General features: G+C 31.6%; 1 protein-coding gene across 1 annotated transcript; it reads right to left on the bottom strand.

Annotated features, from left to right (window-relative positions):
* Positions 1 to 351: 351 nt before the first annotated feature.
* Positions 352 to 16,518, bottom strand: LOC125065095 (membrane alanyl aminopeptidase-like). The gene is made up of 15 exons (XM_047672521.1): positions 16,459 to 16,518; positions 15,520 to 15,979; positions 13,772 to 13,930; positions 12,967 to 13,281; positions 11,851 to 12,034; positions 11,312 to 11,553; positions 10,442 to 10,631; positions 9,800 to 9,992; positions 9,578 to 9,678; positions 9,153 to 9,329; positions 8,737 to 8,921; positions 8,212 to 8,379; positions 7,767 to 7,910; positions 7,492 to 7,561; positions 352 to 846 (listed from the first exon to the last, which is right to left on the bottom strand). The coding sequence occupies exons 2-15, from the start codon at positions 15,975 to 15,977 to the stop codon at positions 637 to 639; spliced, it is 2,796 nt and encodes a 931-aa protein (XP_047528477.1). The 5' UTR covers positions 15,978 to 15,979; positions 16,459 to 16,518; the 3' UTR covers positions 352 to 636.
* Between the last annotated feature and the right edge of the window lie 537 nt (positions 16,519 to 17,055).

Genomic DNA, 17,055 nt, shown 5'->3' with positions numbered 1-17,055 from the left:
AACCTATCTACCACGTGTTCATTACAATAAGGAAAGTAATACGGTTAAGTCTAATGTCACAGGTCATGGTGAACTGGACGTAGGGTTCTATTCCATTGGAAACGATTTATGTTTACACTTTTATGTGTATTACGAATACGGTGTACCACAGTATGTTATTAAAAATAAATACATTATTTATATTTTCAAAAATCTATAAATTTTACTAAAATAAAGAACTAAGAAGACATCTTATTATTTTGATTGTTAAAACAATTTTATTTTTAAATATATTTGTACATTACTACAATGTAAATTCTTACAGTTCATTGTTCAAATTAAAATTAAAAGGAGAAATAAATAAAATAAAAATTATGGAATTACTAACGTATATTTACAAATTACATTTTAGTGGACTGGGATCTCTTCACGTCTTCAAATTAAAATAATGCAACATTTACATTTAACTATAAATTAAATATATATAATTAAAATATAACGCATGTATTTTATCTTAAGCAATATACCTATTTAGTTTCATAAATATTATTTATATATATAATAATAACAAACTACTCAATGAAGAAATATAACGATTAAAGATGAATGAATGAATTGAAATAAAATAAAACAAACTAAATAGAAATCATTCCGCTCTTAAAATATATTGGTCAGAGTAATTACACTCAGAACCAGTACCATGATTGGCGCCGACAACTTCCCGGCATCGCTTCTCAAACTGCTCCATATATAGCTTCTATGATTGTCAGCCCACGTTGTTACTGCCTTGGCTTTGATCAATGCCGCTTTCGCGCTCGCCACGGCTTGTTCACCACATTCTGAACATGACGAGAGCCAGGTGTCGTACTGTTGAAAAAAAATTATAAACAAATTAATTTTGAACTACGCGGGGCATGTTTTGTGCAAGTGTAAGTGTTATAAACACAAATGCAACCTTTATCACGTTACGGTCATAAAACTATGGGAAGCCAAATAGGTCATCCTGAATTTTGCACCAGGAGCTCGTAACAGGCTATAAATGAACTCGTTTAAGAGTCGCTTGTATCTTAATGATCGAATATTGAATTCAAACGCAGAACTTGTGTTTTTTTTTAATTGATTACCCTATTACATGCGATCCATAGTACTGCTGTATTATTCACTAGAAACAATTCATGATTAATATATCCTTATTAATAATACAACACTTTTCCATTTAAATAACTACATCCACTATAATTTTACTTCCAAACTTTTGATAACCACTTCATTGTCAGTCAAAACGCTATTGTTTTTTTTTATGAATAATGTTGGCGGACGAGCAAATGGGCCACCTGGTGATGTAAGTGGTCATCTTCGCCCATTGACAATGGTGGTGTAAGAAATATCAACCATTCCTTTTATCGCCAATGCGCCACCAACCTTGGGAACTAAGATGTTATGTCCCTTGTGCCTGTAGTTACACTGACTCACTCACCCTTCAAACCGGAACACAGCAATACTGAGTACTGTTGTTTGGCGGTAGAATATCTGATGATTGGGTGGTACCTACCCAGAGGGGTTTACACAAAGCCCTACCACCGAGTAAAATGTACGAATACATAATGAATATTATAGCGTATTCAAGATCTCGACCAATGATATCGCGACAATTCGATGATATACTTGTTTATTAGTTTTTGCTCCAATTGTGGTTGGAAAAGACTATACTTAGTGTTGCTGTGCTGTAGTTTAAGCTAAGAATGAGTCGGTATTATTACTCGTGAGATAATATTTTAAATACAATGATTTGCAACAAGCAGACGGTGTAAGGGATGTATTTTTTTTTAATTGATTCTTCCACAGACTTGCGTACATGCCTTTTTGATTTCCCTTTTATATTGTATATTATAATCTTTTATAACTCCGTCTTGATGTTTATTGGTCTTTTAACATTAATTAAATACTTTAAAAAAAAAAGTTTAGTAATCGTAATTACTGACACACGTTTACGATTTTGTAATGTATAATACCAACGATGCTTAGATAAGTAAGGTGAATGTGATAAATCGTGTAGGAATGATTTATGTTTCTTATAATGAATATCTGAATGCACAAATAACCAGATGGCCTATTCACCGTCTTCCTCTCTGATATAAATAAAAAGACAGAAATAGTCGTACCCACAATAAGCGATCAAGATTACGTATCAAATACTATAACTAATAGATTATTATTTTAAACCCAGTATTACCTGCGTAAAAAAATTGCTTAAAATATTTTATTGGCAAAATTTTGTAGTAATCGTTCTACTTATATACCTAAATCGGATATATATAGGATGATAGCACAATTTTTTTTATTTTTCACACAATTTGATTTTCCAAAATTTCAAAGAACTGCCCAAACTTATACCAATATTAAAGAGAAACCACTACTGGTTTCTTCTGTTCTTCTCTATAGAAGCAAAACGGACGACAATGTTGCCACAATTAACGCACAATTTTGCAAAGGTTAGCTTAATAAAGAGTGTTTATATTTACACCAACAACAATGCCTATGTTTATAACGTACGTTAGGTTAATAGCAATTAATATTTTTACGACTCGGTGCAAAATTACATTGACCTTGCTGAATGAACCAATGTCACTTCAGCGGCTTGGCGATAGTTCAAAATTTGCATTATGCATCATGTTTACAATAATCATCACCCGTTTTCCTAATATTTCATCAGGCAACGTAATATTTTTTTGGATGAATCCGAAAGTCGAAACAGAGATGAGATAAGAAACATTATATGTATGTAAGTACCGGTGCTAAGTACATGCTGATTACACTTGGCGGTACTTGGTACTCGGCGGGCTTGCATACACCTTAAAAACAAACCTTTTAAAAAATGTTAAATATAAAATTGCACGTTTCATTATTTGTATTGTACCTAACGTTTTTTTTCCTAATTTATAAATATGATAAGTTTTATTTTCTTATCTTATAGCCCTCTTAATATTCGTCTCGCACTTGACTCTGGTGAGGCTATTAATAACAGTCTAAAAATCTTTAGACTGCCGAAAACACGACGACGAAAATGCAAAACGTTCACCAAAATGTATATTCGATTGATGAAGTAAAAATGAAATGTCAGTTCAATTTAATTTCAAACGTAAAACTTAATACAAAACAACCACTTTGATTCTGTGAACAACACTTTGCTGGCAAAATTCCAATCAGCTCACTAATATTTTTTTCCGCTTATGATTCAACTATTTCGCTAATTATATAGGTCATGATCGCTTACCGCATCTATTTTCGTAGGATATGACGATGATATTCAAAAATAAAAACTTTATTTTTATAGTAAATCAATACACTACAATATACAATACAATACTTGGTGGTACGACTTTGTGCTAGTCTGGATATGTACCACCAACTCATCGGATATTCTACAGTAACGTTGTGTTCTGGTTTGAAGGCTGAGTGAGCCAGTGTAACTACATGCACAAGGGACATGACATCTTAGTTCCCAAGTTTGGTAGAACATTGGCTATGTAAGGAATGGTTAATATTTCTCACAGCGCTATTGTCTATGGACGGTGGTGACCACTTACCATCAGGTGGCCCATTTAATCCGCCGCCCATTTGGTCCGCCTAATTATGTCATAAAAAAATTACACAGAGCCAACGTGTATAACGTGTGTGTACGTCAATTTTGTTTTTGAAAGATAATCGTGTTAAATATTCCGCAGTTGGGAAAAATTGCCCTCTCCTATTGAAGGGAAGGCTTGGAAGTGTTCCACCACACTGATATCTGGTTTGAATCTGCGAATACACAGACGATAGATCATAGGAAACGTTTCTTTTAACTTGAGATGAATTATAAACACAAATTAAACACGTGAAATTTAGTTTATTGCGTGCCCGCCAGATTGTTTCCGTGATCTTCTTTTAAAATTAGTATAAACATTTTTTTGCAATCGGTTCCTACAATAGACAATACAATACATACAAAAACTAATAATATACTTTATTAAATTTAAGTCCTAAGTTCTTAGAATAATTTTCCATTACGACTATAAAATAATCTTTAGTAGTTTCTTCATTTTCTAACCTATATGTATTAAGAATATAAGTCCATTTTGTTCATAAATATATAAATGTTCAATAACTTAACTACAGCGCCATCTATTGCCAGTACTATGAACTTTAACCATACCTGATCCGCCAGCGTCTACAGAGCTGTACAGCGCTGTGCACCATGCGTTGCAAATGGAAGATAAATTTGGTTTTACATTATTATATGAGAATTATTTTATTTGAGATAGAACAACAACAAGACAATAATTTGTTTTTTGTGTTTGATGCCAAAGGTGTTTCGAATTTCCTTAATCAACGATCCCGTGGAAACGGACCTTCTGCACTTAGATGCATAACAATAAACAATTGTTTCTTAATAATGCTTGTACTAACTAATAGTAACAATCGGAATATATAATCTAATTCGTAAAGTATAATACTAACCTTTTTAAAAGGTGTACTTGACCTTCATCATATAGGCAAAAGATAAGAATTCAACTCATCATTAATTCTAATTTAACGATCGTTAATTGAGTGACTTCATATATAACCATTCGTTGCAAGAAAATTGATCATATCATGACAAATTTATTTTAGCTACAAACATTCTTTGCATTAAGATACTAAATTAAAAAGTTTAATTATCTTTTCAATTATTAAAATATATATGAAATTAATTCATGCGATAGAGATTCCGATTCAACTACAAAAATTACTTACTAACTATTATTATTTATTTTCGTGTTTGTGTTGACATTATAAACAAACTAATGTTCAATTTAGAAAGAGAAATATTGTAAACTTTAAATGCATATATTGATAGGAAGTATCGGGTTCAAATGTTTATTTATCTAGTTCAGACACAGATATTTTTTTTAATAACCAATATTGGCAAATGCTACACGTAAAGGCTAGTATAGTACCCATATACACTGGCGACACCGTAAGAAATTTTAACCATTCCATATTCGCCAATGCACCGCCAACCTTGGGAACTAAGATGTTATATCTTTGCCTGTTGTTACACTGGCTCATGCTTCAAACCGGAATACTAATGATTGCTGTCTATTAGTCGAATATATGATGAATTTGTGGTACCTTTTGTTTTAACTGTAATTATTATTAGTCTCGTAACTAATTATACTTAGTTATAAAATAAATAGCCATTGTTATAATATTCGTTTCTTATTCAAATACTTGGGAAATACTGCTAGCATTTTTGCCACGTGGTCGTTACTTGTACAGTTATTTTTAATCTGTATATAATGAAGGCATAATGTAAAGAATTATCGTCAAATATTAGTAAGTTATACCTTCAAGCATTCATATAATTAAAAAAAAGAAGATATTTTTCAACGAAAATAGGGTCTGATATTAGGTGTGTGGTAGGAGATTAGGTGTGGCATAAGGTACCGTTCCCTGCAATAACCTTCAACACACTGGCATACCGCCCTAGCATCTATTATACCCTGTTAAAAAATTGGATTCCTGATTATCACATGCTCTATATAATACCTAACTTACCCTACATTAACCTTCTCTAATTGCTCGCCATTTCGACCTAAATGACTGTCCGTCAAACAACTCAAGTCTGAGCATACATTCATTAACGTACTTGTTTGGAAAACCGTTTCAATGGGATCGCTAATGGTAGGAAACATTCGTTAGCCTTTATTTAATACAAGATTAATTGTTCTCACCTACATATTAGTGGTTATATTTTTTTAGTTGTACCTACCACTTAAGCTAGTCCTTGGAACCTCTGGATTTATCTTTAATATTAATTCTCATCATATTAAATCTTTAATAAACATTATATTCTTTTCAAATTTAAAGTCAGAGTTAAAAAAAAATAGTCAGAAGCGTAAACTAATTAGTTATTGTTAATCAAAAATCAAACATCGGTTCGTAAATAAACACCTCGGACCTGAGAAGAACGGGCGAAGGATACTTAGCGGGATTTTTTTTTAACTATCATATTTTACAACTATTGTTTTCATGTAATAACAAAATATATATATATTCGTTATTAAAAACAGCCTGGAGGCGATCATCTCATTTAACAACTAAGAACTCATTAGATTTGCAATAAACCTTTCGCACACAAACGCTCTTTAACGATTCTTTTAAATTTTACTTATTTATTTATTTTTTAGTTTTTTTTTAATATGACGATACTTTATTCTTTGTAAGAGACCACTTAAACTAACTAAGTAAATTATTTATTCTGTAGCCTGATTTAATACATTTTTACTTTCTTTGTGCATAGAAAACTACAACGTGACCAGCCAGTTTTACTGGCATTGATCTGATTGTGGCTTGTTTAGTTGAATTAATAAATCGATATCACCTATTATTAAGATACCACTTAGTTCTTAACTGGATATGTGTCAGTACTACAATGTATTAGTATATATACATATAGTATATATAGTATGTGTTAATGAGTATTTCGTTGGTGATCTAATAAATAGATAAAAATATTTTGATGTGAACCATCTATTTCATTTTATTAACGGAACTCTATGTTTATGATTTCACTCCATATTTATTTATTGGATTTCTTTACTTAAATTTTCTTTTCAACAGTCGTTAATTTTTGAAATGAGAATATTAAAAAAAAAAATAGACACGACATTTAGCTGATTTAAGAATCATCCATTGTTCCTAATAAATAAAATAGGAATGTCAGACTTTTGTGTTGGTGATTATGTTATTAGGTGTAAATAAAACTTCTATATTGAATTGACACGAGATTTAAACACGGCCAAGTTCCAAAGAGAGGTAGGTATAGAGAGAATAGTTGAATTCCTATATTGCTATCGATTCAGACGGATACTACTGACTACTACAGCTTTGAGTTTATAAAAACACAGAAATAAATTATGCTGTCATTGAACCACTGCTGGGTTCAGACTTGTTTGAGGAGAAGGTTTGAAGGTACCATCACACTTCTCCAATAGTGGATATATGTATATGGAGATTTGTTGACTGTCTATTCGGTTTATGGCTAGATATAAGGCCGACGAACCCTGGGTTCAAACCACAAGTCAGGCTGATAGAAAGTTATCTAGAATATATAATGTTATTCTCAATAACAGCCCGGAGTCTGGAAATTAGAAGTACCCCATGCCTCAAAAAGAACCTAATGCTGTTGGTTCTGCGTCTGAACCTTTTCTCTCCGGTTAAATTTACTGTTTTAATTAACCGACGTGGCAGAAATCGGTTAGAATGACACTATATATGGAAATTATCATCCAACATGCATTTCACCTTACAATGATTTTCTTCACCGCTAAACTCAAGATATTTTTTTATAAACGCAACTTTTAAATACATGAAAATTCAGTTGTACTTGCTGGGGTTTGTACCTATATCTGCGATCAACATTCGTATGATTTAAATAATATAGCTATATATTAATCTTAATAATAAAAAAAAATATTATAATAATCTTACTTTGTTGAAATCTTCTTGAGTGTGTAGAGCAGAGGCAACAGTAGAAAGAACTGAATCCAGTGAAGGATAACTTTAAAAAAAGAACATAAAAAGATCACTGTAGTCATTGGGTCAAATGAAAATAATAAAAAGTATTTAAAAAATACATTTAAGTTTCGCAATAAATCCATTAGTAATAAAAAATAATAAAAATGTTAATTTTTTAGAATTTGAACTTCTTCAGGTGAATACATATATTTCAAATGGAAGAAAAATCTAATTAAATTTATACATACATTGATTTCCATAGAGAAATATTTGATTGTAGTCCTTCCAAAACGACATGGACGTGACTGTAGTTAGAGAGAACACTTGACAGTGGAACTGTAAGATCTTGAGTCTTTATTGGGCTGTTTTCAACAAGCATTGAAACCAGGTAACTGAAAATTTAATGCTTTTATGAACAAAATATATTTTGTGGAGATATTAGATTAAATTATATATTATAAAGCGACCTTAACTGACAAAAAACCAGGCAAGTGCGAGATGGACTCGCGCTCTGAGTGTTCCGTACCACAAGACATATAGAAAAACTGACACTGATGTTATCAAAAATAAACGGCTTTCGGTCTTTCCGTTTGTGATTAACAAAGTGATCTTATAGGATTTCTGTTTTCTATGTTTATCTAGACTATTATAATTAACGTACATTATCATAGAAACACGAATATTAGCATTTACCTGTTAAGTTTAGTTTCGTCTGAAGTACAACCCAAAACATCACCGATAATCCAAATCTCATTTGCTACATTGGTTTTAGTCATTCTGTTCCATAGGAAGTCGTAATCATCACCGTTACCTAAACGGAGGCCTGTACAGTATGCAACTGGTCTTAGACTAGGGTCAATCCTGCAAAGAAAATATTAGCAAACGTTTAAATGATTTCGTTAATATTTTTAAGAATATTTTTATTTTCAATTATAAAATATTTTACTCGAGTCAATTTCAATTTACTACTAAAGTCATGTATTTAAGGAGCTTGAGGGGACGATAAAATCGTTTATGTTACTAGGATAGACTTTAATTAAGATTTTGCAATGTTGTCTGTAAGTAAGAAGCAGGCACGTCAAAAAAGTAAAGTAAATCAAAGGCAAGTAGCACTCGTCTCTATAAATATGAAATAAAAAAAAGAAAATCAAAGTAATACGGTACAAATCCTTTTTTATATTTAACGCTGATGAAAATGAAGAAATTTCTTAGACATACCGTTTACCGTTATTTTTGAAATCTTGGAACATCGCTCGTGCGTTATCTATGCATCCCTTATGTCCTAATTGGCAAGCAAATTCTAACACCTGCATCCTGTTCCTAGTAGTGACGAAATCGTCTGTAGTTCTCACTTCGTAGCCCAGATGATTTATAATATTTTCCATCAAATTCAAAGCAAACTCCTAAAAGTTGATCAAAAAATATTAAAATTATTACAATACTGCCACACTAACACTCTTTTAATACTTTAACTGATGAAGATTCACTACTAGTTCAACTGAGCTGGTTGAGTATGGTATACATATACATAATAAAGATATATAAGAATAAAATTAATCTTAGTGAGAAGATTCATTTTATGAAGTTAACGTTCTTAGATTATTAATGGAAGAATTGAACAAAATTATACTAACGTCAACAAGAGCCAAAGTATCCGAACCGATATAATGATTCCTCAATTTTTTCAAACCACGGATCGCTGCATTCCACACCGCATATTCAGTTTCATTTTTCAAGAAATGTAGCACATTATTGAGAAGCTCGAATTGTACTTCATCAGCAAACAAGAACGCAAAAAGATCGTTAACAATCTGCAATGAAGGTATTAGAACTTCATAAATAAACGTAGAACAACAATGAGGATAAATGTACAGTTTACTGTGACATATTAAAGTTTAGTAATAACATAATGATTATTATAATGATCGTGACGCAAAATACACGGCTTCGACTTGCACCAACTTATTTGGTATGATCGCTTATCAACGTATGAAGTAATTTAAAAAAAAAAAAAAAATATAATTTAATAAATTGAATTTACGAGTATATCTAAGATTACCTTAGCGCGGTTAATGTAATGGATTTCTTCCCGTTTACTTCCTTTCAAATGTTCAGATATATGGGACCAAGTGTGACTGTCATAGTTGACTCTGTACAAACCTTGAAAAACAATAAAGCAATTATTTATTCAATTAAATTGCCATTATATAACAATTTTGCCAAGAATTTTAGATAGTTAATTATATACTTATAGTTTAGTCTGTATTGATATTATTATTACCAGTTTCTTGAATATTGAAGATCGGCCAACTGTGATTCTCTTTTATTTCTTTAATTTGTAATACATAAGTTTTGCTATCCATGATAAATGCTGGTTTCGTATTTCCGAAATTGAAGTCAGTGTCGAGCGTGTAAGTGATCGGTATTTTGTAAATTTCATCAGACGAATGCGATGGATCGATGTAAAAACGTTTCTAGAAATTAGAAATTATTAAGATACAAAAAATTATAAATATAATATTTGTTCCTTTTGTAGAACACACAAATAAATCCTTTGAATGAATTTTCTACACAATGGGGAAACGTACTATGAAAACAAAATAAAAACGACAAATTTTACACTTTTTATTACACCTTGTAACCTTGATCTGTGTGAGTCTAAATAAAGGAATATTTCAAAGTGATTTTCAACATCTTCAAAATATCTGTTGAAGTTAAAAAAGGGCTGATATACTAATGTAATGACCTTTGGCAATACAATAATACAACCGAGCTGTTCCGATTATAACATACTCTATTACCGGTAAAAAAAAAAATGCCTCGATTAATATATTTATTGATGAGCTGTATTGATAAAACCTTCTTATAGTCTTTTTAACTGTTAGTTTACAAAGCTAGAAACAATATAGTCCATTAATTTTACCTGGGTTAAGGTAATCGATGAATCATCATGGTTGACTTCGACATTTAAAATCGGGTGTCCGGCTTGTGTGATCCAAGAACTCATAACACTTGTAATATCAAATCCGGAGTAGTTGGACATCGAATTGAAATTATTGACACCCTGATTAAGAGACGAGTAAAGCTTGTCCGGGTAACCGGATTGAAATTTACTGTAAATAAAACAATAATTGGATGTTATACGAATGTAAGGTTTTGATAACCAATCAGAAGCGTTGGCCAGTCACAGCGACTATTTTGTAATTGTTGAACCCAGATAGATAACGGCAGACACTCTGGCTTGAGCATTCAACGAGGATACAACCATAAAGTGTAATAATATATTACAATCAACGAAAGTTATTACTGTGTTAAATTCGACTGACCTAAGATCCCTACACGATAATGGTGATAATTAATTTTCCGATTCTAGTCACGGTGGCTAATCTTAAGGGATTTCATTGAGTAAAATAAGGTGTTCAGGCATGTGGATACAACACTGGTTAACTTTTTATTCTCTCATTCTCTCAATGCGATGCGATGACACAGATTTTTTATTGGTTCGACGAAAATACGTGCTTTCCAAGTTCAAATCATTTCAATATATTCATCACTGCACCGACATGCACTTATAATCGAAGGTCATCATTATGATTTATTTGTTAATATTTATAGAGAGGAAGAAAGGGATTTGCTACCTGATTATAAATAGTAACCTTGTAATGTCATTTCAAGTATTATAAATACCGTGCTAATCAAATGAACCCCAATAATTAATATAATCTAGACACTTAATTATTTATGAAATTTTTGTACCAATAAATAGTTGCATGAAATATGACAGAGAACTCACTTTGCTGATAAATATGCATTAAGACCAAACTTAAATGCCTCGTCTCCTATTAAATGATGCATCATTCTAATCACTGAACCCGCCTTTTGATATGTGATAGTGCCAAAGTGGCCGCTAATTTCCGCTGGTGAATTGACATTGTTGTTAGTAATTGCTGGAGAATCAGGTGTACTGTCTGCATCATAAGCGGAATACACTGAACCAATAACGAGCATATCTCCTGATCCAACGTCTGGTTCTATCTGTAAAATAAAAGCTAGATATATTTTCAGGCATGCAGACATAGCTGAATATTAATTTGCTTAATTTTTATTTAAAATCGAATTAATTATGAAAAACATTGTGACGTAATTGAAAACATTTTGGGACATGCTTCCTTTGCATCTGTGGTGTAATCAACATCCAATTGTTCTTCTCAAAAGGATACCATTGCACAGCAATAGGCTATTTACAGGCATTTTTGCGCTCTTTCATGTAATTGATTTTTGCGAAAAAAAAAACCACAATTTTGTATTTGCAAAAACTAAATAGACAATTACCATAGAGGTTATGTAGTCTTGGAAGTAATTAGCGAAACCTTCGTTCAACCAGGTGTTACTCCACCAGTGGCATGTTACCAAATCACCAAACCACATGTGTGTCGTTTCATGAGCTATTATCTGTGCCACTCTGTATTTAAAATATGGTGTCGATTCTTCAGGTAAATATAATAACAATGCTTCCCTGAAAATATTATCAATATTATATCAAACTTTCACAACATTTATATTCGACGATTTATCATACAAATTAAAATATAATAAAGTTCATTGATAAAAAAAATTAAGTTAAAGTAAAACAAATAAAATATGCATGATTAATGTATAAATATAAAAGCGTGAATTGATTTTAAGCATGTATCTCCGAATTTTTGGTCTGGGTGCAAAATAAACGATCTCACCTGTTAACATAGGTGGTAACAAGACGGACAATAAATCATATTTACAATGATTTTAACTAAAACAAGTATTATATTGTACCTAGTATCTTATTCGGCTGACCTAAAAAACCAAAATAAATATGCTACTCTTAAAAATATACTTTAAATAATATCATATTTAACTCAATACATTAGGCTATCGTCATTAAATTTGATATGGATAAAGATGAGACAAGTCTTTGACTTGTAAGTACTTGTAAGTTATATAAATTACGAGAAATTAAATTTGCTGCAGAGTAACACTTACAGCTAGTCTAACAGTAATTGATAGATTCTGATAATAGTCATAGGTGTTTTAAGATAAGCTATCTGTCAGGTTAGGATTGAAGAAAACCAAGTAGTTAAAAAGCTATTATCGAACAGGAAAATGATAATTTTATAAAAAAAATATATATGCACTAAAACATTAAGAAGCCAGTCGAGTAAGATCTTAGTAATACAACCCTACAATCTGATCGACCACCATCCAGTCCATCATATGAATACAGAGACCCAGATCTAGAAGACTAAGATCAATTGACAAGAACAAAATAAGACACACAATTTGTAATCCTAAAATAAAGATTATGGCAGGAATTAAATCATGCAGGCATTAAACAACCAAACTCAAAATAATAGAGAGATACATAAAAGGCACAACGCTTAAATGAAAAAACTAATAGTTGTCAAAAAATACCTGTATTTGATAAGACCCCAGTTTTCCATAGCACCAGCTCTAAAATCAGGTAATGCAATGTGATCGAGTTTCAAATCGCTGCTCGTAGAATAATAATCAATTCCATAAAAGTCACCAAGCGCCTTTACTACTCTTTGACCGAAATCAAATGCATATTCACTCTGATTCTTAGCGTCTGGTCTACTGTATACTCCAAATTCGTTGCTTCCAACTGTGATTGAAGCACCGGCTTCAAATTCTGATACTAGAAAAGCCACTAGATACGTAGACATTTTTGGCGTTGGATAAAATGTTTCACGGACATAACCGTTTGACCTAAAAATATACAATTTAATTATTAATCACTTTGATGTCAACTTTTGTTATTTATGTTAATTTCCTTCTCCAACGACATATGCATCCATATCTTTCTGATTTTTCGTATTGAATTTTTTATTAGTCTTCCACGGCTCCACTACATTTTAATGTGCGAGACTCAGTCCGATTTGAATTAATCCTTTTTCCCATTTATTGAGGCTATAATTTTTCTCGGAGCCGTACAATTTGCCTCATCATAAATTTACCTTATCATTTTTTCTTTAAATATCTACATATATCCTGACTAACAAATATAAATATATACTTCAATAATTTGGTCTGAATATAATTTACGTATACGCAAACACAAACACACGGAAGTCAACATCGAATAATGAATCGAAAACTGGAAACCGCAAAACGTAGAGCATGTATCAAAAATTTGGTTTAATCAGAACTGTCACAATTACTTTCAAATATTAAATTAATATAAACTAATATTACATACAGTGTTACTGTGCTTTGCAGCTTCGTATTAGCTAAAGTTGGTTTGTAATTTTGTGGTCTGTCAATGATGAGGGTAAACTCTGCCTTCAGTTCTGGCTCGTCGAAGCATGGAAACACTTTTCTGGCATGAGTAGGTTGCATTTGAGTAGCGCCAAGCCATCTGTGAACGGTAGTTAAAAAACAATTATTAATAGAGAATTCAGAATATTTTGGTGCATGACATATTTTTAGATAATGAAGTTATATATGTATAGGCGAAAGGATAAATGATGGTAAGTAAACCCCACCGCCCATAGACATTTGTGCTGTAAGAAATGTTAATCATTCCCGACATCGCCTAAGCGCCACCAACCTTGGGAACTAAATGTTATGTCCCTTGTGCCTATAGTTACATTGGCACAGTCACATTTCAAACCGAAACACAATAATACTAAGTATTGTTGTTGGTAGAATATCTGATGAGTGGGTAGTACCTACCCAGACGGGCTTGCACGCCAACAAGTAATATATTTCTTGTTTGGAATGTCAAAAATCCTTTGGAATAAAGTAGGTAAATTATGGATGCTCACGAAAAAAACGATTACAAAAACTAACTCTCAGTATAATCTTACTTGTACCTAGATCGCTAACTATCAATACATATTAATATTAAGGTACCAGATTTTATGGTACATATTTCGTATTTATATTTTCATACAGATAAAAAACGATCTCTACTCGAATCATTGATTATTATCGTTAATTTAAACAGAGCAGCAACCTAGAAGTATATTTTAAATGTGTTGATTAGGCCTTTCTATTTTTTGAATACAGGACTTTACGACATCTAGAGTTCACACTACTAAATCTAGTGCACATTACACTTCTTCCTCATTTATCAGATTATAAAAGGTACTTTAGGATATATGCTCGAACAGATGAACATACATTCATAACCTGTTGAAATCAACTTTTTTTTTGGCTTCATAATAGTCAGGTAAGAATATATTTAAAAAAAAATCGAATTAAATTTATCACAAATTAACCTTGGAATTGATTGCATTTTGTATTTCTAAGTCAATAAATATTGAGGATAAATTTATCCAATCTTCAATTTACCTAATCCTCTGTTTTTCCTTAAGTCATCGAGTACTTTATATTTTATCTTAAACTTGATGTGTCAATATCGATAACGAGATCCTAAGACAGACTTTGATGGAAGATTTCATAACAATTTATCTCTAAGAGTTTAGTTAAAATGACTATCATTTTATCGGAACATTTATCGTTATATGACTTCTAGTGCAAATTATCTATAGCGAAATATATTATGCAATATACCATCTCTAATATGATATTATAAGAAACACGAATTTCTAATTTTAATAAATCGGGCATAGTGATAGTTTAAATTTGTCGGTAAATTTGACCTTAATCTTTCGTCATATTACATTACTTTTTCTACAACCGATTTAATTTCTGTATTCATATTTTCTTTAACTGCTTTACCAGAATAATGTCTAAATATAATAATTTCAGCTCTTAGAAACTCAACGGTGCCTAACATTTGAACTAATGCACTTAAAACTCTATGCACAAACTAGGTAATATTTTAAAACAGTCACATAATAAAAAAGTTGTTGCTCCCTGGAAAAGGCTAGGTACTTCAAAAATACTAGAAGCCTACACCAAAAGTCAGAAGGACACATCGGATAAATGTGTGCGTATTTGATAGTTTAAAAATAGTATTATAAAAAAACAATAACTTACTTTTTAACGCCATTCTCGATGTAATAATTTTTATAAAAGCCATTCAAGTCCGATCTGATTGTACCTTGGTATGTTATTTTCAAGACATATTCAACTCCAGATGAAATTTCGTTTTGTAAATTAATGTGTGCAAATGTGTAATTAGTCTCAAATTGAAGAGGATTGTCTGCATGAAGGCTGACAGTATTAGAACCATTTGTTAAAGATATATTTGAAGCGCTAAATGTTAGATCTTCCGAATGGAGTTTTATTTTATTTATATTCGATCCAGGTATAAATGTTATGGTGACTTCTCCATCAAACGTGAATGCTGACTTATCACCAGTGTCAAAATATGGTGTTATGGATATAGTGTACGCTGAAGGCACAATGGTTGTATTCAACCTGTAGTTCGTATCCGAATAAACGGATTTTATGCCAGCGCACATAAATGCCAATAGTATTAATTGCCGCAACATATCTAAAAAAAAAAATTAAAAGATAAAAACCAGAATCTTCTTTATTTCATATGTTCTTAAATGTATGTACGTTATACTTTTACTATAAAATCAAACGATGAGGAACAGAATTTCGATTCCATTAAAAGAAAAAAATTATGACGACCGAAGGACTAGTTATACGAATTTTACTAAAATAATCCATAAATAGGCCAATATTTATTAGTAATAATATAATTGTTTTTAAACACACAAATTGAGCACTTAAGTAACAAGGTTATTATTCAATGTTCAATTCATAAATTTAAGTTATCAAAAGACGAATGCAATTTAACTAAAATTACAAAATTTATAATTTAATTGATTGAAAATTACATTACACGCAATGCATTGCTCAAATGCAATATAATATACAATGCTAATGACTTTAATGGCTTCGGTGCCATTGTTAGTGTCATTTTAAAAATATATATATTTAAAATGCAAGAAAATAATTACTAACCTGTTGTCTTCACTACGGCAATTTATTTAACAAACTGTACACTCTTTAGTCTTGCTGTACGATAAGAATCATCTCGAGATTTACCTTATCATTACTATACTTTGATAATATATTTTAGAACGAGTATCTCTTAAGCAAATACAGTAAGCGAGGAAAATATTATTGCTATTTTAACTATTTATGTGTATTAACTTTCTAGGTACGAATTGTGTTCTCCCTCATCCAGAATTACAGGAGAGGAAAGTCTGTAGCAATAATTACTCATCCTTAAATGGGAGGATGCGTGGTCCCTTGCTGCAGCCCTGGCAATAGTGGAAGGAAGTCTCCACCTTAGTCGCTGGGTTAACAAACAAGCACAATACGCGCTTAGGCTTACCTGCCATGGTTATGTTGGTAAGTTGCTGCACCAAATATAAAATTTGATGATGGTTCCTGCCACGGTTGTGGCGTGCCAGTGGACGCCATGGAGAGCATATTAAAGTGGCAGATCCTAACGGTAGCATCCAAGAGCGACATGTCGCACCATGATAAAGCAGATACACTCGTTTTTAGTATGTAGTTTGCAAATAATCCAGGAGTCCTGCATACGCAGCCAGA

This window comes from Vanessa atalanta, chromosome 7 (assembly GCF_905147765.1).
Source record: "Vanessa atalanta chromosome 7, ilVanAtal1.2, whole genome shotgun sequence".
NCBI lineage: Eukaryota > Metazoa > Arthropoda > Insecta > Lepidoptera > Nymphalidae > Vanessa > Vanessa atalanta.
This window is presented reverse-complemented; position numbering and strand designations above follow the sequence as displayed.